This window comes from Magnolia sinica, chromosome 5 (genome assembly GCF_029962835.1).
Source record: "Magnolia sinica isolate HGM2019 chromosome 5, MsV1, whole genome shotgun sequence".
In the NCBI taxonomy this organism is placed as follows: domain Eukaryota; kingdom Viridiplantae; phylum Streptophyta; class Magnoliopsida; order Magnoliales; family Magnoliaceae; genus Magnolia; species Magnolia sinica.
The window spans coordinates 97,108,811-97,135,961 of record NC_080577.1 but is presented as its reverse complement, the minus strand read 5'-3'; the positions used below and the strand labels follow the sequence as shown (position 1 = coordinate 97,135,961).

At 38.0% G+C, this 27,151-nt stretch overlaps 1 protein-coding gene across 4 annotated transcripts in view; it reads left to right on the top strand.

Annotated features, from left to right (window-relative positions):
- The first annotated feature begins 4,458 nt into the window (after positions 1-4,458).
- The window catches only part of LOC131246363 (uncharacterized), a 29,261-nt gene continuing 6,568 nt past the window's right edge, over positions 4,459-27,151 (top strand). For 2 of the 4 annotated variants that reach the window (XM_058246417.1, XM_058246414.1), the window contains exons 1-4: positions 9,974-9,994; positions 13,303-13,404; positions 13,479-13,809; positions 13,922-14,004. In XM_058246417.1, the coding sequence (XP_058102400.1) occupies positions 9,989-9,994; positions 13,303-13,404; positions 13,479-13,809; positions 13,922-14,004 (522 nt within the window). In that variant the 5' untranslated portion in view covers positions 9,974-9,988. The other 2 variants (XM_058246415.1, XM_058246416.1) reach the window with 2 other exon arrangements.

Sequence of the window (27,151 nt, the reverse complement as noted above, 5' to 3'; positions counted from 1 at the left end):
AATCCGTAGGTCGCGGGTCGCTAGAATTCGACCGGTAAGACTGCGAAACCCGACAGAGCGAAAATGGATACTAAAGTTAAGGGTCTCACACCTTGGGAAAGCGAAGTATCCTATTACTATGAACAATGAAAAGTGGGATGAACTAGATCAAAATGCAATTAGCATAATTCAATTGTGTTTGGCTGATGAGGTCATCTATGATGTCATCAGTGAGACGACTACTGTGAGATTGTGGGCAAGGTTAGAGAGCCTCTACGTGATGAGATCACTCTCCAATCGTCTCTTTCTAAAGAAGCAGTTCTACAACCTGAAGATGGTAGAAACAATAATTCTCAATATTGAACACATCAACAACTTTAATAAAAGTACTTTAAAAATTGATGAGTGTGGAGGTGAATATCAATGAGGAAGACCAAGTCCTAATCCTGTTAAATTTTCTTCCAGAGTCCTACGAGAATCTCGTAAACACTATACCACGGTAGAGAGACCATTGGCATTGAAATTGTTATCTCAACCCTTCATTCGAAACAATTGAGAAAGAAGCACGGTGACAAGGGTTCCTTTGTGGATGAGTTGGTTACTAGGGGAAGGATTTCTGAGCGAGAGAATGAAAATTTATGATCGAAATCCAAGTCTAAGCAAGATGAAGTACTGAAATTGTGGGAAGATAGGATATATAAAGAATGAAGGATGGGAATTCAGATAATTTGACTAAGGAGGCCAATTCAGCGAAATCTCGTGAAGGTTCGGATGGTTACCATGTATTATCGGTGTCCAAAATGGGTCACTTCTATTAGGAGTGGATTTTGGATATGGGGGTTTCATACCACATGACCCTTCACCAAAGTTGGTTCATCACATACCGTGAATATGATAATGGTATGGTTCTTATATGCAATGATCATGCCTGTAAGATGATTGGAATTGTATTCGTTTGCATCAGAAAGTTAGATGAGGTGGAGCGTAATTTGACCGATGTGAGGCACATTCTAAATTTAAAGAAAAATATGATTTCTCTAAGTATTGTTGATGCACTAGGATGCAAGTTCATCAGCCATGATGATCTTATGAAAGTTTCAAATGGAGCACTCACTTTTATGAAGACACAAAGGTTCGAGCGACAATCTCTATAGGTTGATTGGGAATATTGTATTGGGTGGAACTATAACATTTGTAGCGGAATCCACGTTTATACATGTGTGGCATGCGCGCCTGGGTCACATAAGCAAGAGCGGTATGAATGTATTCTTATATCGTGGTTTAATTCATACTTTTAAAATATTTAATTTGAATATATGTGAGCATTGCATATATGATAAATATTTAAAATTATCATTTTAATCTGAAAAATATAGTAGTAAAGAACCATTGGATTATGTGTACTCTAACGTGTGGGGCGCCGTCGCCCATGGTTTTTAGAGGAGGGTTGTCATTCTTCGTAATAATCGGTCACGATTTCTCTGTAAAGGTGTGAGTTTATTTCATGAAGAATAAATCTGAGTAATGGAGAATTCATTATCCCAGTATTGTATGTTAATGACATGCTTATCGCCAACCATAACATTTCTAAGATCAACATATTGAAGGCTCGATTATCTAGAACATCTAAGACAAAATTTGGAGGCTGCAAATAGGATTCTCAGCATTGACATACAATGATATAGGAAAAGGAGCAGGCTATGATTGTCTCAAGAAGAGTATCTTGAGAAGTTCTTGATCAAGTTTGAACTTGATAAGACTATATCGGTTAGCACACCCCACACCGTTCACTTTCGACTTTCTTTAGAGTAATTCCGAACTATAGATGAAGAAAAGCAGTATATTCTTGTGTGCCCTACTCAAGTGTAACTAACAATTTGATGTATGCTATGGTTTGTAATAGACTAGAATTTCACATATAGTATGTGTTGTGAGTAAATACATGTCAAACCTCGGCAAGCAATAATGAGAGGCAGCGAAATGACTACTTTATTACATACGAGGTATGACTGACTACGTCTCGACATTTGAAAAATTTGAGGAAAAACTGGTAGGCTATGTGGACGCCGATTATGCTTGGAACGTGGACAATAAAAAATTGACTTCCAATTACTTATTTTTGTTAACGGGTGGAGTGATTAATTGGATGTTGAAGCCTCATTCTGTGATTGCCCTTTCTATGACTGAAGTGAAATATATGGCGGTGAGAGAAGCATTAAAGGAAATGGTTTAGTTGAGAGGTATGATGAATGAGTTTGAGCTTTAGTAGGAAGCTGCGCGTGTACATTATGATAGTGAAAGCGTGGTCAATTTGGCCAAGAGCTCAATATACCATTCCCGATAAACATATCAATGTGTGTTATCACTTTATTCGACAGATGCTAGAGGAAGGAGATATCATTCTTAAGAAGATTCACACAAATGAAAATTCAACAGACACGCTTATGAGAGTTGTTCCTATAGAGTAGTCCAAGTTCTGCTCAACTTCTCTAGGCTTGGCAAAGGATGAATAAATTCCTGTAGAGAAGTTTAGATTATGTTCAACTTCTCTAGCTTTGGTGAATGATGAAGAAGACAGAGCGCACACAAGAAGCAATGATGGAGACAATTAAAGGTAAATGAAGCAGCTTGAAATAACGAAGCATGGAGATTGAAGCCACAATGGAGATTGTTGAAATTGATGCCTTCAATCTATGTTGAAATAGGAGATTTTGATCGATCGATGACAACTTCAATTGGATTGAGAAAATCTAGAATTTTTCAGTTGTCTTTGGATAATTTTGGACATGTTCAATCGATCAAACATTGAGTCTCGATCGATCAAGATAATTTCAGACAATCAAGTTAGCACTTTGGACACTTTTTGAGCAAGTTCTATAGAATCGAACTTGTGATGTCGATCAATTGAAGATCATTGATCAGAGTCATTCGATTGACGGTGTGCGCAACTTCTGCATAAGTGGATGGTTTTGTTTCTAATTTTGAAATTGTGTTTTATAAACTCGGTTACTATAGGATTATGGTATATACATAATTGTTCTAGAGAGAGAGAGCTAGAGTTTGGAGAAAGGGGATATATGGTTTTCTACTTTAGGTGTTGATTATAAGTTGTCAATATCTTGTAATTTTGTTTTGTAGTAGATTGCCTATCGTTTTGTGCTGTGATTTTTTCTAGTAAGAGTGTTTTTTTAACATGTAAATTATTGTGTCATGTGTATGCTTGAATTTTATTTCTCAGTACTTATTTGATTCAAATATAGGTCACGTAGGTCACGTTTGAGTAATGCTTCTGTGCCCAACAGAACTCATGTGTTGTACAATCTTATAGTTGTAAATGATTTGTCCTTTATTCAAAAATGTCTAATCATTGATGTGAACCATTCATCCTGTGGGGCACACCCTCGATGAATCACCCCTCTCAACAGCAAGAAATTATTTTTCCTTAAAAATGTTAACCAAAAATATTTATTGAGAATCAATTTTACACAATTTTATCCTTGCTAGAAGCACTTTCTTGTTGATCATTAAAAACCTGAGCTGGAAAATTTAGACCACCTGTAAAAATCACCTGAGATTAAAATGGGTGCAGTCATCAAGGTGGTTAATCGTTGAAATATATAGACAGTCTAATACGAAGCAACAGACTGATCTGATTGTCCTAGCTGATCTCCAGAGTACCCTTTCTATGGCTGGGATGTTCTCTGTAACTGATACTTTTGATGGAAAGAAAGCCTTGTATGTGAAAAAGGTTCTCATTCAAATCACATGAATTTTACTTAACATCGATTCCTTAGTCATAGTCGTCTCTCTCACTCTCTCTTCCAAATACAGCTCGCTAAATAAAAATTGATGATTTCAGTTACAAAATTATTAAATTCGAGTAAATTTCGATTACAAGCTTTCAAATATAATTAATAATTCCAGTTCACGTGAATTGCAGCTGATCTCAATCTGTATGGATGCAAGCTTAAAAGTAAGTTGCCCAGTTCGCTATCAATTGTAAAGGGGATAAATGATGCACAATCACTTGGAAATTGCATTGGTGGAATGCAATGCATTTAAGTTAAACAGTCTAAATTATGGTTTCAAGTTTAGATGTATCAAACAAAATAATTATACTTAGCGGATTATCTTCCTATCATATCGTTGGACATCAATTAGGCGGTTATAAATGCAAATAATCCAATGGTCCTATTCCAACAAAGATATGTCCATGAATCAGAGGTTAGGATTGTTTAACCAATCTAAAATTGGGGCTGTACCTTAGAGATAGTGAGGTACACAGTTCAACTGGTTTAATAACGTGTACTATTGAAGCGCCTGAGTATTAAGCCTCACATGCCGGAGTACCAATTAACAGGCGAAAAGAAGTGCCGGGAGAAGGGTATTGCTGTCATTTCGGTTCGAAATTTAAACAACCACCGACCCCTTTCCCTCTTTCATCTTCTCATTACCGTTGAGCTATTTGGGATCGAGGGTTTTCTAAAGGGAATCGGGGATTTCGGATTTTAGGGTTTGGATACCAGGTTTTCATCTTTGCCTTTTCGTTTTTGTCTCAAATCCCTCTTCGAATATTGTTTATCTTCTTCTGATCTCTTTCTAGGGTTTGCAATTTCTGTTTATGGTGCCATCATATATATGAGGAATGATCATGAAAATCCCCAGCGTGGCAATATTTTACCATACATGTGATATTTGCGGGACATTTGAGCCGTGGAAAAGGTGGGACCTACTATGAAGATCGCCTGGTGGAAAAATCAGGCCGATTCACTCATCGTGTGGGCCACACATTGTTTGGGACCGATCATTGTCCATCCATTGTTTTCAATGGTGTGGTCCTCTTGATGGGTGGGCATGGCTGATTATTGCGCCATTTCATCTTCACAGTGTTTTGTTGCCAATTCAATCAAACTGGGCCACTCGTGTGATCAAGGGCCTAGATTGGGTTTTTGTGTGTGGGTAAAGTGCACAGGCGTGCCAGAGTCTACTCGACTCAAAGTTTGACTGAATCGCTGGTGTCCCCCTGCGATGAGCTGAACAGATTGGAGACTGGGATCAAAGATCCAGGATCCTCTCAAACACCAATATTTGTGCTTCCGCTCAGGCAATTTGTGAAAGGATAGGGGTTAGCCCTTCCGAGTGGATTCTTTTTGCCTTATGACAATAGACGTGGGTTTACGGACTTAAGGACTTGTTATTTCACTCTTTCACCAACACTCTCAGTTCAATATTTCTCAAAGGAACAAGGATACACATGGAAATTAAAGAAGGCAAAATGTTGCCGATTTCATTAATATTTGGAAATGATGTTCATTACAATCGACAAGTTACAAGACAACCGAATGAATAAACAAGAAAAGAAAAGATAAATACTTGATGCGTCTATCGAAATAGACGATCGAGGTAGGTGTGATAAGCTAAATTGGAACTTAGATGATCACAGTCCTACAACTTAAGATTGCAGAAAAATTACTTTTATTCCTAAGACACTGTAGAGGGAGCTGCTAGGCAGTAGCTATGTAAAACTAAGCTATGCTAAGGTGAATGAAAGATAATCTAAAAGATAGATTGATGTGTTTGGCATAGGGTTCCGAGCTCTTCTTTAGTTGCTCGTTTTATAGATTGTTAAGGCGGTGAAACCCCTGCTGGGGTTTCCTTCCTGATCCTGGATCTTTTACTCTCACATCGCAAGCTTTCCGAATAAGAAAATCTCCTCGACAGATCCAGAACTGGCCACTTTAGATTGGAAAAAAAGGACTCCAGTCAGAGCCGGACTCCTTGGCTTCTCGGAACTTCTCGTAGGTGATCTGTCGTGGAGATCTTTGTGGTCCACTAGATACCAGGCCTAGATATGTCAAGATTCCTTTGATCAAAGACAACTAGGTCAAGGGCTAGATCTGGATCAATCCTGGCTACTCAACATCTTTGCTGATGGTCCACTACACGGAACGGGCTATGGACCACCAAAGTTTTTCTGGATCTGGGCCACCAGATCAGATTCCGGGAACCTCATGGGCTTATTCGGGTGTCAAATCGACCATGGCCACTCTCTTGGTAGCCCCCCCTCCTTCACATAAAGGTACCGGACGATCCAAATCAAACCTCCTCCTGCACTTAACCATCCCACAAGTGATGGTTTGGAGTGACGGAGGGATTTGACTCTCGATATGGATATGCCATCGGCCCAAATCTGATATAGTTCCCCCATTCTCTTAATGCCGATTAATGTACGGTGGGGAAGGCTTGATCTAGCCGATGCGTCTATTTCTCTTGACTTGGGTCCGAGCCATGGTTGGGTTTGCTTGGACATCGGTCCGATCTTTGGATCTTCAGAATCTTCTCAAATGCTACAGCTACTCCGAATGTCTTTGGGAAGATCTCCCATTTTCAAAGGACTGAGAGACGGCCTAACCGATAATATCATAGCCAGATTTGTGATATATCTGTTTTCTCAGCGGGTCTCTTATAGACGTGCTGGGTATGTTGCCTCATTAACCGAATGCATATCGCTGAAGGAAGATCAAACGATGATACTCTCGGATGAGAGTAGGTTTCATGCTAGTTGCAGTCACGTAGTGTCGACCGGTGGCGACCTTTGATTGGTCCATGTCAGGGCACGGAAAATGGGTGTAAACACAGTGCACCCACTTTTTGCACATCATGGATGCAACACACGCAGGACATGCTGGTGGGAAAAAATGGTGCTGCATGGTAAAAGCCTAGCATGCTGGGAGCTGCATGTGATCATTCCTCCATAATCAATATATATGTTTGAATTTAGATTATTATGAGAAAATGGTTGATTTATAATCCGTATATGTTTTAATTGAGATGATTATGAGAAAACAATTGATTCATAATCTGTATATGTTTGAATTAAAATGGTTATGAGAGAATGGTTGATCTATAATCTGTATATGTTTGAATTAAAATGGTTATGTGAGAATGGTTGATTTGGAGAAGTTACAAAGAAATCTTAGGAATTGTTTAGCAACCTGCGAGTTTAATAGTTAATAATTTGTTTTCATGAAACAAATTAACAAATTCCCTGAATCTTTTTTGGGTGTTGAGAATTTAATTCTAGGAGGGAATCCATTCCCTTGGAATTTGCAAGCCAGCCTCTGGCTAGGAATCCAAAAACTGGTCCTTTGCTAGAATCGGTTTCCAACTGGAAACTGTTTCTAACCTTTTCCAGGTTCTCAAATGCATGAAACGACCCTGGAAAAAGAAAAAAGTTTCCATTTCTAGAACTGTACTTTTTCAGGTTGCCAAATGATCACCTAGAGATTTTCCCCCTTTTCTTGAAACGAGAAGAGAATACATCTATATACAACCATGTGTACGGCATCCAGACTGTTTCATCTGGTGGGAAAAGTCTAGTTCATGGGATGATCCTGGGCATCAATCAGCAGGCTTTCTCGTCCACTGTTGTCCGCTACGGATGGGGCATGGTGTCAAAAAATGAATTGGTTGGACAGTCATGGATATCCAAATGGTAGGTTTTGCCCCATTCATTGATCAATTTTTTTTTAATTTTTTTTTCCTTGTTGGTTTTTACATGGGTATAGATTTTGATGAACTTCCGATTGACAATTATAAAATTCCAATCTCCTTCAAGAGCAAGGAGGCCATACGTGCCGTTAGAATAAACCATATCTACGATAAATGTTCCCCTCTTTTTTTTTTTTTGCTGAATTTCACCTTGATCCATGAGCAGTGATCATCAGTCCTTTACAGGAAGTGCCAAGTCTTTTCTTCTAAAAACCCAACGTTCATACCTTTTTGATGAACTCTGCTGACACCCGAGCTTGGTACAATTTAGTTAGCTGCCTAGCTTCGAGTCTTTCTCATTGAGAGCTTCCAAGAGTTGGTATTTTCCTCTTTGGTGCTTTCTAGAGCTATCCGTAGCGAAGGAATTTGCATCTCCAGTGGTAGTACCCCTTCAGATCATAAACTAATGAGAAAGGTGTCATTTTAGTTGCTCCTCATATTGCAGTCTGATATGTCCATAATACCTCTGGGAGAGATTCATGCTGGACATGCTTATTCTTTGAACCATCTTTTTAAATGAATTACATATGGTTTTTATTAAGGCTTCTGTTAACTTGTTTGGAGCTGCATTATAAGCTGTCGAAGAAAAGTTCTCTGTCTTGTGCTTCGCGCAATACTTGTTGAAATGTTGGTCTCTGAATCGTGGTCCATTATCATGTATAAATTGCTTAGGGACCCCAAATCAACAAATAATATCAGACTAAAGTGGTTTAGTAAGACCAATGTTTTTACTTCAGTTAGTGTGTTTTTTCCTCCCATTTTGAGAAGTAATACGTCACTGTCAAAATAAACTGATGGTATTGGCGCTGACGGTAGATTAATGGGCCCTACAATGTCCATTCTCCTTACTTCAAAGTGCCGTGATGCCATTGTCAAATATAAGCGGTTCAGGGGCTTGATGGATAAAGTTCGCATGAAATTGTTCACATCATGGAGAATTCATTGGCATCCTTCACCAGCGTAGGCTTGTAGTATCCCAACCTTCATTTTTTGAAACGATCAAGATGACATTATGTTCTTCTTGAAGAACTTCCTTTACATATTTATTGTATAGGCAATGAAGCAATATCACATTGAACGATTTTTTATTTTATGTTTTTCACCTTGACGTCATCTAGGCCTTTTCTTGCTCCGGTGGTAGACTCTTAGGAGTTTCAACACCCTGTCAAGGGTTCGAGTACCCATAGGTGGTGAAATTCCATTACGCCGTGAGTGTGTGCGGTGTGTGTGCGTGTGAAAAAAATAAAAATCTAGGCCTTTTCTTTTATAGCATTGGGCAGTATTCCATTATGGATGTAGTCGATGAAGGCATTTTGCTGGTCTACAGTTCTGGACTCATTAATAGAAAATCAGCCATTTCCGTATTTCTTGGCATTCTGCAAAGGTTTGATAAGTGTCCAGTGGTAGTGTTGTAGTCGTCATGAGTACCAGTAGTGGTTAAGTTTGTCTGATTGTTGGGCCATGACATCTCTGTGGTGGGGTCCATATGAGCGATCCAGATTTCACATGTTTTCCACACGTAGATGGAGCACAAACTTCTTTGTGCCATCGAAAAGAGCAACAAAATTTCAGTCCCGAGGATATTAGGGTCTGGAAAAAGGAAGCTGTGAATTGTGAGGAAATGGTAGAACTTATTTCGGGATTTGTGTTCTCGAGAATGCCTATATTTCTTTAGTGCTAGTACCTGAGATTTTATGATGTTCATTTAGGGAAAAGATTATGTGCTCCCATTGCTAAACATAACATTCTGTAAAAATCTTCCACCGTTCTTTATTGTGAGCAGGATACCCACTCTCATTTCCCATGCAATTCTTTAGAATTTGGCAGGTGTTGAAATTTGGATGTTCATAGGATTTCCACCCAAGCAGTCTTTATATGTGGGTATGAGAACATGTAAGTTGTGCTTGTTTATTTAATGCTAAAAAATGCAAGATGTATTATTTTTGCTGCTGATTGTAATTTGCTGAATTCATAGTCAATGAGCATGAAGCTCTATTTTGTAGAAAATCCCAAATCAGAAAGTATCAGCTGCTAAGAGCTAAATGCCTAGGTTAGGCATCATGCACTAAATCTGCATACACGTTGGGCCCACCATGTGTATGTAGTGGCCTGGCCAGTTCTTCTATCGCATTGTACAATAAGCTTATTCTGCAACGCTTTTCATGTGGGGTCCACTGTAGTGTATGTATGGAATGCAACTCGTCCATCATGGTCAGGTCACCCCACCATGACGCTCCAAAAATTAGTTCGATCCAACCATAATGTGAGCCACTGCTTGATTTTGGGGGTTTTAGGTGGTTATCGATTGTTATCTATGGTGTGGCCCACTTGATGATTGCACAAGCTTGATTTTTGTGTATTCCTATCATCATGATGGGGTTCATTTTATGCACAGGTTGGATGACATACACATGACATGGTGGGCCCCACAAGGGCAGGTGAGCAACTTTCACACACCATGCAGGTGATTTTTATGGTCATGTTAGTAAGTGCTGTAGAATAAGCTTATTTTATAGTGGAACAGGCCTCCAATCATATCATGCACTAAATCTTCATAAATATGAATCACATGTCTGAGATTTGGACTGTTAATCTGTTGGATGGCTGCATGAATGGCTGCACCCCTACAAACTCAAAACGAACTAATGATCCTAGCAAAAGTAATGATGTGTGAAATGTGGTATATTGATATGTTTGAAGGACACAAGTGGCCCCCACCATGATGTGTTTTAGAGATCTAATCTCTCTATTGAGTGCACACCATCAACTTCTCCCTGAGCCCAAAATTTAGGGAGAATGGAAACTCAGATGGGCCACACCATAGGGGATGGTTGGGAAGGGACGCCCAACCAATAACCTTACAGATTGATTGTTGATTCCACCTTGACATGTATGTGCCGTCCAATCCATTCATCAGATGCAACCCACCAAGATGAAAGGACACCGAAAATCAGGCCCATTCCAGGACTCAAGTGGGCTGCACCACATGATTTAGAGTTTTAAGCATGATTTTACATTGCTCCCTCTAGTGTCGGCCCACCTGAGTTTTGGATCAACCTGTTTTTTGGGTTCTAGGGTGAACATGAGGTGGTGGTGTACATAATGGACGGGGTGGATGTCTGATACACATCACGACGGAGCCAACTTTGCTCAATACTATTGGATCAAGACTCTCTGTGTATGTAAACACAAACACACATCCTTACCATCAAAGCCTTATCCCAACTAGCTTGGGTTGAAGACATGACTACCGTTCACTATTTCACTTTATCTAGGACTATATCCTCAGTTAAATCATAGGCTCAGATTGTTTCTTACTACCTCCACCTACATCCTTTTGGGCCTTTCTCTTGCCCTTTTAAAGCCTTGAACTTGAATCAGTCCTAACAGATGTAGTTCTTAGCCTATGATACACGTGACCAAACCATGTAAAGTCTACTTTCCCTCATCTTATTACCTATTGGGGCTACACATAATTTCCCTCTAATGCATTCATTTTTAATTCAATCCTTCCTTGTCTTGCCACTAATACATTTCAACATCCTTGACTGCCCAACATTCTGTCCCATAGAGCATTGCTGGTCTTATAACTATACTATGAAATATCTCCTTCAATTTGATTATTATGTGGCAATCACATAGAACTACACATGACATCTCCATTTAATCCTCCCAATTCTAGTTCTATGATTAACATCCTTCTCAATCTCTTCATTCTCATGAAGTATTGACCCAAGAATGATATCCGAAGTGGTCTTTCTGGGGTACTTCTTGGCCATCAATTTTTAATTAATTCCTTGTTCTCACTTATACTAATTCTAAAAATTGCATTTCATATACCAGTGTCTTAGATAGCATGTAGCGTAGAGCGTAGCATTTGACCCTCTATAGCATGTAGTGTAAGCTACACAATACTTAATATTTTTTAATTAAAATAATAGAAAACTATGATAAAATTTACAAAATGCATAATTCCTATGAGTTCTTGATTGCGAATCTGGATCGTCAACCACATATTTCCATGCAAAATCTCTATCCTCTTTGCCTTTGGACATCTCTAAGTGTGACCTCTTTTCTTTATTTATTGAAACATTACAAATTCACAACATGGACCACAATTTGGATGGTTTGGATTGATGTAAGTGCTCTATCCATGATATGGACCACAATTTGGATGGTCCGGATTGACCTAATGTAGTGCCATGTGTGATGGGGATGAGTCACACTATTTTAAAATAGGCGCTGAACTAGCATAGAAGAAAAACTTAAAAAAGGGGAGATTTCGGGTTGCATACACTACTTGTGCTACACGCTACATATTGCGTATGCTACATGCTCTATAGCTTACGCTACATGCCTTGTAGCTTATGCTACTAGGGAGCTATGCTACCTGCATATGCTACGTATCGTTTTAGCTATTCTATGCTACAAAGCGTAAGTTACACACTACGCTACGAGCGCTACCAAAAACACTGTCGTATACTTTATTTTTGTTTGGCTATTGTAAAACCTTTAGAAAATGTTTTAAATATCGACGATGTCGGCCGCTACATCCCATGATATATATTGTATCCCACCTATGCGATATGAAACGCACAGGTAGTGCCGATATATCCCACATGTTCGATCCAGCGATCATTTTCAATTTCCGATCCTTTTTTTTAGTTGAAATTATGTTAAATCAATGTCAAATGGTTATAAATTATTGGTTCTTCATGTTTTGCTTGAAAAATCATGGAGTTGGAGCTTTGATTTCAATATCCACTGGTTCTTCATGTTCTCCATATATATATATTTTTTTGAAAATTTCCTTAAACCAATTGTCGGTTGAGACTAAGTTCGAAGTATCCAGGAGTATTCAATGAAACGATCATCACATACATTCTAATTTCAAAATTTGAGTGTTGGTGGTCCGATTTGGGAAAAATTGAGGAAAATTCAAAAATTTCCAAATTTCTCCCAAATTGCTTGCAATGTTGCACTCTAAACATGAAATCAAGCATGTATGAGGGCTGATCTACTAATTTTTTAAGTCCTTGTCAATTTTCAGAAAATAAAATTCATTTTTTAATTAAAAATTAATAAAAAAATAAAAAATTATTATTATTATTATTTTCAAAAATTTCCTTCAACCAGCTGTCAATTAAGACTAATTTTGAAGTATTTAGGAGTGTTTGATGAAATGGTCATCACATACACTCTAAATGTTATGCATTCAATTCGAATATAGTTGCGTTAGATCAGTTAGACAGTACATAGCTTAGGACCCTATACAAAGGAAACCTAATATGTGCACTTCTTTTTTGAGATGTTATGATTTAAAAGTTTGTATTAAGGTACTTTGTAACAATCCTTGAAGTTGCATTGAAAAATTCAACCATTTTCCTAATGTTTCCCAAAAAGTGCGATAAATTACCTGATACAAACGATATATCCCGTGGGATAACCGATATGTTTATGTATCCCAAGGTTGCGATAAGTAACATGATACCGATATTTTGAACACTGGCACTATTGACTAGTGGTTGGACCTCTTTAAACTGATCCATAATTCAATGAGTTGGCATATGGGCCAATTTGTAAAACTTTAATTTCATCTACTAGCTACTTTTTTTAGCCAATTTAAATAAAACATAAAATTTTTTGAATATCATTATTCAAAAAGAAAACATACAATCCTGAATATAAAAGAAAATGAAAACTTTAACATTTCAAGTTGAGTTATTTGTGCTGATTATATGATTGCATCTTCTTAATATGAATATAATGCAGATAATCTGTCTCTACAAGTCTTCAAAGGTTGATTCAAGCAAATTTAAATGGCTTCTCAAATGCCTATGGCAATTCAAAATGAAAATGTACACATTCATGGAGGTATTTTTCTTTATTCTTTTGCTTACATGACGAAATTATCAAGTGTTCTGATGTTTGAAATTTTTATGATCTAGAATGGCATAATAAGCATTCTATTTTCAGGAAAAGGTGCTATTGGTGCAAAAGTGGGTGTGCCAAAACCTGAGCAGAAAGGGCGTAAGGAGCGAAAAGCTCTAGCAGATCTTTCAAAGGCTGGAAAACCTTCAGTTTTCAACGCATCAACCCCTTCTTTAAAGGGGAAATTGGCCTCACGTGGCAATGAGAGCACAAAGAATGTTCCTAAAAGCTATATATTGACTGATGAGGAAATAAAGCAATGCAACGAATGGGCCGAGGAAGGGATAGAGCATGTTTATTTTTCGGGGAATGACTTGAATGCCCTTCTAAAAGATGTTGAGGAAAAACGTTAGTCCCCATCTATTCTAACATTCAACTCACTTCCCTTTTTGCATTGACCTATCGGTTTTTGTGCTAAATTTATAATTGCTCATACTCTTTTTTTTTTTTTTAAACTCAGGCGTGGAGAAGAAAGTAGAGAAAGTAATGTCTGCCTTGAGTGGATGGACTCAAATGGCTTATGGTCAGGAAAATCCATTAGGGGTATGTGGTCAAACTTAGTTCTAGGAGCATTTTAACTTAGTTCCACTTTAGAATTGTTCTCTTACTCTTGCTTCATGGCGCTCACACTTCTTGACATTTTGAGCACTGTTGCTCTTACTCTTGAACATGCTCTCCTTCCCACTCACTGTCCACAAGACCGCAACTATGGGTCAAATCATTATACAATTGCTTCCATTCCTTATTTGTGAAGTATTGTGGTGTGCATCGTTTGTGGTATGCAATGTTCGTGGTATCATTGATGTTATCTATATCCCAAGTCAACGATACAAAAACTAAAGTAAAATAAAATTTGCAAGATATTGTCAACAATATTGATAATATTGTGGGTATTATCGCATACATCAACAATATTGAAGATAATGACAACATCCCTTCGAAAAAAAAATGCACTTTATCATTGATATCGTGCGATCTTATCAATATTATCGACGATACTAGATTTAATACTTGTAAAATTTCAGAAAATATAAAAACCCTAATTTTTTCTTCTTCTTTTTTTGGGATGGTCTTTCCTAGGGGTGTTTTATATTAGTGCATTAGTTGTGTTGAATTATTGCAGTATTCCTTTAAAACTAGTGCATTAGCATCCTATTTATTAATTAAATATTTTTTTGTGACAACTATAATTTGGGCCCTTTTACAATGGAAAACCTTTTTTTTTTTTTTTTTTTTTGAGGATTAATGGAAACCTATTATTTATAGTTCGTTTTCTTGTAATATTTTGATTTCTAAGTGTATATCATCTGCCTTTTAACATCTCTTAAAGTTCCACTGAAAATTCTAACATGATCCTATTGTTTCCCTAAAAAAGTGATAAATTCCCCAATATTTGTCATAGTATTGACGATATCGATACATGTTTCCATATCCCAAATCATCAATGCATGTAACCAGTGTTTAAAATTTCACCGATAGTATTGATTTTATTGTGATAATATCAGTATCCACAAGCGAATGATATCGAACACCCATTTTTTTGTTTCCTTTCCTGGAATCGACGAGAAATTGCAGATACTTTTGATATTTTCGAGTTTTTGAATTGTTGATGATAAAGTCAACAATAACCCCATTCAATCCATTATTCCCACCTACTACCATCACGAGATTGTCGTTAAATATTGACAATTTCTCACTGGATGCGCACCCAACTCAAGGTAGAGATGGAATAGTGTCTGTGTAAATAGTTGAAAAATAAAACATAGAAGAACGATAAGAGTGTTTGGGATTTCATCAGGTGTAAGTGCAAGATCGAATTTTGACACATCTTGTTAAAGTTATTGGGGGTGGAAGTCTTATTTGAGGCGGACATCTTATTCTTCTTCCTCTTTTTCTTCCTTGCAACGACTCTCTCTCTCTCTCTCTCTCTCTCTCTCTCTCTCTCTCTCTGACAAAAATAAATGAGATGTAAAATCTCTCACTCTCTCTGTCATTTTCAAGGCAAAGTCTCCCATTCTCTCTTTCATTTATAAGGCAAAGGCTCCCGTTCTCTCTATCCTCATTTAATGAGCTCGAAAAATGCTCTATTGTAAAGAAGCAAGGGCCTGTTTGTTTTGGTGTAAATACAGGTAAATATGTGGTAAAGGCATAATAATTGCTTATGCAATTTGTTTGGAAATAGTAGAATTGCTCCTTGAAAATGGAACCTTGCCTCGTTGTTAAAACTCGGTAGGACCCACCATGATGTATGCGTTATATCCACCGTCCATTTATTTTTTCAGATAATTTTAGGGCATGCGCCCAAAAATGGGGCATATCCGAAACTCAAGTGGACCGCACCACAAAAAACATAGGTTTAACGGTGGTGTCATTATTCCCCTTGCTTCCTGTGGTGTGGTCCACTTAAGCTTTGGATCTGCCTCATTTTTTGGGCTCATGCCTCACAATGATCTAGCAAAATGAATGGACAACTTGGATAAAATACATACATCATGGTGGGGCTCACAAAGTCTGCTCCATTTTTTGTGTTAGACCTACCAGAAGGTGCAAATGTCAACATCGTGATATGATAGCTCTAGGAATTTACACATGTAATTAATAAATGCTTAATGCAGTGAAGTTATGAATAAATACAACATAACAAACATGCCCTAAATTACAAAGGAGTTTAATACTCCGACAGTGTATGATGCTATACACCGACACTCAGAAATTATATAGTTGCATATATATTAACTCATAAGACATCGACTAAGTTGTAGAACCTATAGTAACTGTGTCAGGACTTACCAGAAGGTGCAGATGTCAACATCGTGATATGATAGCTCTTGAAATTTGCATATGTAATTAATAAATTCTTAATGCAGTGAAATTACAAGTAAATACAACATAACAAACATGCCCCAAGTTACAAAGGAGTTTAATACTCTGCCAGTGTATGATGCTATACACTGACACTTAGTAATTATAGAATTGAATATATATTAACTCATAATACATCGACTAAGTTGTAGAACCTACAGTAACTGAGTCAGTCCCAAAATCAGATTGTTTGAACAATCCAAACCTTTGATTTGTGGGCGCTTGCAGAAAATTAAAATAAAATAAAATTCTATTTAAATATTTTCAAAAATTATTTGGATGAATGGGATGGATGCATGTTTGGATGGACAGATGAGATGGATGGATGTTTGGCTGATTAGACGGGGTAATGGATGGTTGGATGAATGGAGGGATGAGATAGTTGGATGGTTGGATGGATGGCATAGCTAGATGGTTGAATGGATGGATGGGATGGAAGGATGAATGTTTGGATGATTGGATGGGATGGATGGATGATATGGTTAGATGGATGGATGGATGAATGGATGGTTGGATACGGAAACAATATCATTATCGTTGATACCCAGAAATGAGGAGAAACATGGGGAGAACAGTGGAATTTTTTAGTGAAACTTCAGGAGATGCTAAAATACATAGTTGCATCCATCCAACCATTAATCCATTCATCCATCCAACCATACCATCCATCCATCCATCCCATCCAATCATCCAAACATGCATCCTACCATCCCATCTATCCATCCATGCATCCATCCATCCAACCATCAAACTATCTCATCATCCCAATCCAATCATCCAAACATCCATCCATCCATCCATCCCATTTGTCCATCCCATTTATCCAAATAACATTTGAAAATATTTAAACAAAATTTTATTTTATTTTAATTTTTGACAAGTGTCCAGAATAAGAGGTTTGGGTTGTTCAAACAATTTGATTTTGGGACTGACTCAGTTACTATAGGTTCTACAACTTAGTCGATTTATTACGAGTTAATATATATGCCACCTATACAATTTCTGAGTGTCAGTGTATCAAGCATCATACACTGCCAGAGTATCATATGATTGTTTAACTCCTTTTTAACTTGAGGCCAGTTTGCTATGTTGTATTTACTTGTAATTTCACTGCATTAAAAATTTATTAATTACATACGTAAATTCCAAGAGCTATTATATCACGATGTTGACATTTGCACCTTCTGGTAGGTCCTGACTAAGTTGAGATATTAAAGCTGATTTGGGATGTCGCATATATTCCTGCGAATATACCGAAAAATTCAAATGCATTCCAAATCCTCCCATTTACTCCATCCAAGCAGAATATTTGGATTTCAAATGCATTTCATTTACTCCCATCCCATCCAAACACAACTATGTAAGCCATTTACTCTTAATTCATTCACCTCCAATTCCATTTCCCATTTACCTCCAATTATGATCTCCCAAATGAGCCCTTACAGTAGAGCCTTTTTCAGGCTCATTAAATGAGCCTCGAAAATGACAGGGAGAGTGAGAGCTTTTACAAGTCATTTATTTCCATGAGAGAGAGAGAGAGAGAGAGAGAGAGAGAGAGAGAGAGAGAGAGAGTCGTTGCAAGGAAGAAGAAGAAGAAGAAGAAGATTTCCACCTCAAATGAGACTTTCGCTCTAATAGCTTTAACAAGAGGTGCCGAAATTCTATCCTACACTTAGACCTGATGAAGTCCCAAACATCCTAATCGTTCTTCTATATATATATATTTTTCCAGCTATTTATGCAGACACTATTTTGTTTGTTTCAAGTTGGGTGCAACATCCAGTGAAAATTTGTCAATATTTAACAACAATCTCGTGATGGTAGTGGGTAGGAACAATGGATTGGACTTTGTCGTTGACAATTTGAAAATATCGAAAGTATTGACAAATTCTTGTCGATTCTCGGAAAGCAAACAAAAAAGGGGTGTTTGATATTGTCCACTCGCCGATATCGATATTATTGCGATAAAATCAATACTATCGGTGAGATTTTGAACACCGATCCAAGCTATTGGTTCACTTGTGTTTTACGATTTATGCTCATAATAGCATAAATGTTTTGGTTTAAAAAATGTGGAAAAATATAAAATAGGGAAATATAAGAATTTATCACTTTTGTGCTTTAACATGTCCTCAATGATGTATTGGACCATTCTTTTGAAGAATGTTATCTTTCAACTTGACTTGAGTTTTAGTCTTTGAGCTCTAAATTCGGAGTTGAAACATTTGAGAATTTACTAATTCTTTGGGTTAATTATCAATTTTTGTTGTTGAAGTTTAAGATTTTAACCAAACATCAAGAATTAAAATATTTGTCGTTACAATCACAAATATAATGAACAACACACTATTGCAAGTAATTGTATGCATGTTATGCCAACTTAAACCGAACATTGATAGGTGAGGGACTTCTCCCCTACATATTTCACTGTAAGGGGGTGGCAAAAGAAGCCTGAAGCGCCCCCAAAGGTTTGAGGGCAACATCACCATTACATATAATATATGCCGTTTTACCATGTAAACTCATAGTTTATCTGTTCAATACATACAATTCTAATCGTGATGTAATCGACAACAATGGTTAAAATGTGAGTGAAAAAAAATGAACCAAATAGGCCTTAATCTAATAGAAGTCAAGCATGATTTGGTGGCATGGTGGCGTATCGTTAAAATTTGAAGCTAGTTGGGGTTCTCAAAAGGGTAAGGGAGGGTGGCATTGTCTTTATGAAAGGGGGAGGACGGTGCATGTTTGAGATGATTGATGTATGGAAGCCAATCGAATATTAATTTGCTGGAGGAGAGTTTTGGAGAGGGCAATAGCTGTCACCAAGATATTCCGTAATGGCCACCACCATTACTGTTACGATACGGGCCATAGTGGCCCTCATTACGGCCATTACGATCCTTTTTTTTTTTTGGGTTGAAAAAACCCAAAAAACTTGTATTGGCCTTGTAACGGACTGTTATGGCCATTATGGGGGCCGTAACGGCCTTTACAGGGTTGTTACGGGTTGTTTTTTTTTTCCATAACAGCCATTATGACCCCATAACGTGTAATAGTTAGCATTGTTACCTTTACATAACAGCTGTGATGACACACCACGGCTGTCACTCTCTCTCTTCGCATGTCGAAGATATTCCGATACGTGGCGCTAAGGTGTTTGGTGAGGTAGACGCAAGGGAATGTCTCGTGTCTTCAATTGCATGTGCGACTTGGGCTGAGGAGGGCCTCACACGTTAGGGAGGGACATCTCCCTCCCTCTCTCACGAAATGGTTATTTATTCCCCTCCCTCGTGCAAATTAAACGTGTTGAGAAACTCCTTTCCTTTCAATAGGGAGTTGGTTTCTCCTATGGCAATGGAAGTTAGTCAGATGGAGTCATCCTAGTTGAGGTTGGATAATCATAGGAGAGAATAGGGAAAGAGAGAGAAGATAATAAAGTTTTGAAGAAAATGTGTTTTGTGTTTTTTAGGTCGCAAAAACCCTAACACACTCTTTTATTATAATGCTATAGCACAACTACGTACTCAGAATAACCGAGCATTGTGCACATGCACACACGTAAAAACCCATACATACAAAATAAAACTATATATACACATACACCCTACTAACTCTCTATATCTCTATACTCCCCCTTAAGTTGGAGCATAGATGTTAACCATGCCCAACTCGCTAGTGATACAATGAAGAGCATCCTGACTAAGAGATTTAGTGAGAACATTGGCTAATTGCTTGCTAGAGCGAACAAAAGGTGTGGTGATATCCTTGTTAGTGACATTCTCCCGAATAAAATGATAATCAACTTCAATGTGCTTCGTGTATTCATGAAACACAGGATTGCTGGCAATGTGAATGACAACTTGATTGTTACAATGCAATGGAATGGGACCTAAAGGAGAATAACCAAGTTCCTGGAGAAGGGCGCGAAGCCAAACTAGTTACATGTTGCATGAGCTATTGCCCTATACTTAGCTTCGGCAGAAGATTGAGCTATAAGGGACTGCTTCTTGTTCTTCCAGGTGACAGGATTTCCACTAAGAAATGTACAATACCCTGATGTAGACCGCCTATCATGTAAACTGCCAAAATAGTTAGCATTGGAATAACCGGAAAGATGGAGATGACCATGCGGTTGAAGTAGTAAACCTTTGCCTGGAGCAGATTTGAGATGTTGAAGAGTACAATACACTGCAGTCAGATGTGCTGTACGAGGAGCATGCATGAATTGACTAACGATGCTCACAACATAGGATACGTCTGACTAGGTAATAGTTAAGTAGATAAGTTGACCAACCAACCGGTGATATATCCCAGGATCTGAGAGCAGTTCACTGTCATCAGGGGTGATTTTCTAAGTAGTCCATTGGTGTAGCAACAGGCTTGCATCCAAGCATCCTGGTCTTAGAAAGAAGATCAAGTGCGTATTTCCTCTGAGAGAGCACAACTCCAGTCTTTGATTGGGCAACTTCAATTCTTAGGAAATACTAGAGAGTCTTAAGGTCTTTGATCTCAAATCGAGGATTGAGAAAGTACTGAATGGCCACCGTACCCTCATTATGACTACAATGTCATCAATGTAGAGAATGAGCACCATAATCCTGGTGGGCCGCCGACAAATGAAAAGATAATGATTCACGGGGATTCGAACAAATCTAAACTCAAGGAGAGCATGACTAAATTTACCTAAACACCCTGATACAAAAAGTGAAGGCCAGAGAGGAATTGCATGCTTTGAATGTTTTCATGTTGCTTCCATGCATGATCATAGTCTCTTATACAGTAGGAAGGGGCCGATAGAGATCTAGTTTATCCCACATACCTCAAAGAGCCAAAAAAATACTCCTTCAGGGGTCTTGAATCATATTAACTTGCCAATATCAGAGATCAACTCAAACACTTTGGATATATTCTGTGCCTTTGAATACATGTCATGGAGGGTGTCCCGAATTCTCTTGGTCCGGGTCAAGAACATAACAGAGTTATTCACAGTGGAATCCATATTATTAAGGAGCCAAGCCATGACTTGGTAGTTCTTCTTAGTCCAGGTCTTGAAATTTTCATCTGACGGATCTGGAGGTTCATCCAATATGTAGGATAGTCTATCTCTACCCCCTAAAAATAATTTTACGGATTAGGCCCATTTTAGATAGTTGTTACTGTTCAGCTTGATTGTAGTAATCAACAAGGGATTCAATTATGAAGATCCCACACCGGATCCAGAAGAGTTTTTGTCCTCCATAAGGGCCCACGAAGAAGAAAATCAAACAACAAACAACTCAAATAAGGCACACACTATATAAGAATCTTAGATCCACACAAATCTAAGTTCTAGATGAGGGTCCGGGTCCAACAATAGCCTTAGAATTGAAAAAAATACTCCAATAATCAGAAATAGACTTGAATCTGATGTGAAAACATCTCACATACTAAAAACACCAACCTAAACATACACTAGAAGTTCCAGTGTATATCCAAAATCCCTAGGGCCCCAAAAACAACCCAATTGGACTACCATAGGCTTCACAACTTACTTAAATTTCCCCCTTAATGCAAGAAAAAAAAAAAAACACCTTGAGCTGTCAGATAGGGCAAAACTGACCTATCGTGTGTAGAAGATTCCAAGAAATCTCTATCGATTTGAGTAGAGTTGCAGAAAATTGAAGTTTGGGTTTTTTTTTTTTTTGTTGGATGAGAAAAGTGGTTCAAAACTTACCTCATATGACCTCCACAAATTCCACAAAAATCACTATAAATCTTCTAAAATTGAGATGCATCAAATCATGTTCTTCCTGATCGAAATAGTCTGTACGAATTGTACATTGCTGATGTCAGCTGTACGGTTGCTGACGTCAGCAAGTCCTTGTAAGTTCTAATCAACTTGAAAGTTGCTCTGATACCAAGTTGAGGTTGGATAATCTTAGGAGAGAACAAGGAAAGAGAGTGGAGGAGAAGAAAGAGTTTTGAAGAAAATGTGTTTTGTGTGTTTTAGGTCTAAAAAATCCTAACACACCCATTTATTATAATGCTATAGCACAACTACATACTCCTCAGGATAACCTAACATTGTGCACATGCACACGCCCAAAGACCCATACATACAGATTAAAAATACACATACACATACACCCTACTAACTCTCTATATCTCTATGGTCTTTCCTTGCTCAATTGGATGGAACTCTTCAAATGGTGGAGGGGATGACGTAGGACAACTAACCACTTGCTCTAAAAGCTCAAATTGATAGAGCGTGGTGAATCAATCCCTCTATCTCATAGCCCAAGTTAGGCCCTTAGCAGATCCCCCTTCGTGGGACTCTAACCCACAGGTCCTGGGATTGAAACCTGGCTCTGATACTACTTTTGATGCAGGACAACTAACCGCTTGCTCTAAAAGCCCTGGCTCTGATACTACTTTTGATGCAGGACAACTAACCGCTTGCTCTAAAAGCTCGAACTGATAGTGTGGCAAATCGATCCCTTTATCTCATAGCCCAGGTCAGGCCCTTAGTCGAACCCTCCTCGTGGGCCAACCTTCACATGGGTCTCGCCTCACATGAGCCACCCGCCTCACATGGGCCGCCCACCCCAAGTGTGCCCCCGCTTCACACAGGCCACCCCACTCGAGCCCGGTGTGAAAATGCCCCTACGTTAGGGGAGGCGGGTCAAACTCAATAGTCCCAAGGTAGTCAGAAAGGTAATCGTGATCTCGAGCTTCTTCAGGCACTCTCGGCTGGAGGTAGTTTCGTCGCATTGATGGAGGTTTCTTATATGCATGTATCAAAGGATAATTGCCAAATCATAGAGGGGATTGGGTTCTTATGGCTTGTGGCATGAAATGGGCCAGGAAAGTTAGTAGACTCTTGGGGATTTCTTTCGAGGAAGATTATGTTGTGTTATTGCAAACAATATGAGAAAGGGGTGCACAGAAAGAGTAGGAAGTGGCAATGGGGGATAAATTAATTTTTCTAAGAGGCATCAGGGAATTGAAAGCGATTGCGTGCTCGATGAATTATGACCGTCCATCAGGCTCCCGAGGGGGGGGGGGGGGGGGGGGATGGGGGGGATGGTAAGAGAGTGATTCCATGAAGATCTTAAGTTGGCTTGTTAAGGGTATGGGATGCCCCCAAAAAAGGGCTCAGATTGGGGCAATTTGTAAGAAATATAAAGCTTAGATGATTGTTATTCAAGAGACTAAAATAAGTAACATGAATTAGAGGGCGGTGAAAGATATCTGGAGAGGATCTTCTAAGGAGTGGGCTATTAAGGACGCCATTGGAGCATCTGGAGCTATTCTGATTGTATGAAATTCTTCACTTTGGCTCAAAGAAGATAGCTGGGTTGGGGAGTTTTCGTTCAGTTTGGTTCTTCGTGATAGGATGTTAAGGTTCAAATGGGTTCTCTCTATGGTGTATGGACCAAATTCGCTTGATCTCAAGGACTCGTTTTGAGTGGAGCTTGATTTAGTTAATGCGAGATGGGGGCTTTACTGGTGTATGGGTGCAGATTTTAATGTTCCCAGGTTCTCTTTTGAGAAGTTGTCTTGTGGGAAAATAACACAAAGCATGGTGGGTTTCTCTACTTAGGTGAGTAAAAATGAATTGGTTGATCTGCCTATGGAGGGAGTTAGATTCACATGGTCGAATGGTCAAGCGAATCTCGTTAATACCAAGCTAGATTCCTTTCTTCTGTCGGGCAATTAGATTGATACATTTCCCCTTCCAACCAACGGGAGCTATCAAAGCCTATATCTGATCACTGCTCAATTATCCTTGAAGTGGAAATGGAAAGTTGGGGCCTAAGACCTTTCGTATTTGAATTAGCTTGGTTAGAAGTGGAGGGCTTTGTTGAGTTGGTGAATTAGCCGTGATTTGTGCTTTTTCAGAAGTTTTGCCTGTTAAAAGTAAAGATCCTTATGTGGAAGGAGTTTTTTCATGATGACGAAGCACTAGTGGATAGTGCTTTGGAAGAGATTCAAGCGCTAGACATCAAAGAAGAAGGGGCAGAGTTATCCGATGACGAGCAAAGTCGTAGGGATTGTAGTTTACGATAATCACTTGAAGCAGGAGGAAATAAATGGAAGCAACGCTTGCGAGTGACGTGGCTTAAGGAGGGGGTTCATAATGCCAAGTTCTTTCATGGGTTCGCTAGCACAAGATCGAGTGTTAATAGAATTGAAACTGGTGGATGGGGTTAAAAAAGAAGGGAAATTGAACGTATGCTATTGTGTCTTTTTATAAGGATTACTCTTTGATGCTAATATCGCTAGATATCGGCTAGATAATTTGGGGTTTGAGGTATTATTTATTGAAGAGGCCGTATCATTGAAAAGGCTTATTTCAGAGGAGGAGGTGAAGAAAGCTATTCAAGAATTGGTTCCATATTTTTGGGACATGCTTAAAAAAGATGTTATGGGTTTTATTGGTGAGTTCTCAAAAAATAGCATGTTCGCGTCAGAGTTGGGTGCAACGTTTATAGCTTTGATTTTGAAGAGGGAAGGTGTTGATTGTCTAAAAGATTTTTGCCCTACCGGTCTCATAAGAGCTCCACAAGATCCTTGCCAAGGTTTTTGCTTCTAGGCTTCGTGCTATTTTAGGTCGAATTATTTCTAAGGTTTAGGTGGCCTCGTGGAAGGTAGGAAAATTTTGGGTAACTCGTTGATTGCAAATTAGGCAAGGTGTGCCAAAACGGTTACGTATCGGCCGTAACGGCCGATACGTAACGGTAATGGTGGGAACCGTTACGCGTTTCGGGGTCGTATCGGCTGATACCCGATTTTGTACCCGTATCGGCCGATACGGGCCCGTTACGGGGTGTAACGGCCATAACGGGCTTCTTTTTTTCATTTTTATCTCATTTTTTGCTGTTTTTTTGAAACCTTTTACTTCCAAACTGTTTCTCACTCCTTCTACTACTAATTTCGACCAACCTTGGCTAGGTATTTGAGATAAAAACACATTATATTACAGATTTTTTTGAATCAAAGCTTGGTGGGCCATTTTTCAGAAATTCGTCAAAAATAGGTATTTATATTTTTTTGAATATGTTTTGCTGTTTTAATCATGTCATATGATGTGTTAATCATATTAGAACATGTTAATGTGCATTTTACAGATTTGGGGTGCCATTTAATAATTTTTTCTATTTACGCATGAATTTTGGCCCCCTTTTTTTAAAATTCGAAAAATCAATTTTTAATCGTTGTTTTGCTGTTTTAATCATGCCATTTGATGTGTTAATCATAGTAGAACATGTTAATGTGCATTTTACAGATTTGGGGTGCCATTTTATATTTTTTTAATATTTTTTTCTATTTACGCATTTATTTTGGCCCTTTTTTTGAAAATTCGAAAAATCATTTTTTAATGATTCTTTTGCTGTTTTAATGACGTCATATGATGTGTTAATCATAGTAGAACATGTTAATGTGCATTTTACAGATTTGGGGTGCCATTTTATATATTTTTTATATTTTTTTCTATTTACGCATTTATTTTGGCCCTTTTTTTGAAAATTCGAAAAATCATTTTTTAATGATTCTTTTGCTGTTTTAATGATGCCATATGATGTGTTAATCATAGTAGAACATGTTAATATGCATTTTACAGATTTGGGGTGCCATTTTATATGTTTTTTATATTTTTTTCTATTTACGCATTTATTTCGGCCCTTTTTTTGAAAATTCGAAAAATCATTTTTTAATGATTCTTTTGCTGTTTTAATGATGTCATATGATGTGTTAATCATAGTTGAACATGTTAATGTGCATTTTACATATTTGGGGTGCCATTTTATATTTTTTTAATATTTTTTTCTATTTACGCATTTATTTCGGCCCTTTTTTTGAAAATTCGAAAAATCATTTTTTTAATGATTCTTTTGCTGTTTTAATGATGTCATATATGATCTGTTAATCATAGTAGAACATGTTAATGTGTATTTTACATATTTGGGGTGCCATTTTATATTTTTTATATATATATTTTTTCTATTTACGCATGAATTTTGGCCCTCAAAAATAATTGCAAACACCTAAATGTAAGATATTTTCATATTACATTCATTCTAATATATCTATCATTGATAGTAGATAGTTAGAAAATTAAATATATGAATTTTGCAGTCAAATTCAGGTTATCTGGTTCATAAATTTATCAGACAGTCCGATGAAACTTCTCACCAAAGAGTGGACCGTTACACTACCATAAACATGTTCCAATTTATAAATGAATGCATATTTGGAATGCTTAGAATATTCCGGATTTAATCCATATTTTTTCATATTTTTTTGACAAAAAAAATAATTTTGCGCCGTTACGGGCCGTTACGCCCCCGTATCACCGTTACGCCCCCATATCCGTATCGGTTTTGGAGGTCACCATTACGCCAACCGATACCGATACGGGACACTTGAAATTAGGTTATCAATTTGTGCCATAGGGAAGGGAAAAGGGGAGTAGTTTTCAAGCTGGATTTGGAGAAAGCTTATGACCATAGCATATTGTGCTGGATGTTGTGTGGGGTTAAATGAAGAAGCTAGATTTTAGAGTGCGTGGGCTTGGCTGGGTTTTCAATCCTGGTCAATGGAACCCCAAAAGGATTTTTCAAATTAGCTAGGGGTGTAAGGCAAGGGGATCCTCTATCTTTTATCCAAAGGGGTTAATGAAGGTTTATTCTCGGGCTTCAAGGTGGATAGAGGGGATTTTCAAGTGTTTCATCTTCAGTTTGCATATAACACCATCATATTCTATGAACTTGAAAGTCTCTCAGGATGATAATCTTAGGATAACTATTTCTTGGTTTGAAGTGGTGTCGGGTTTATCAGTGAA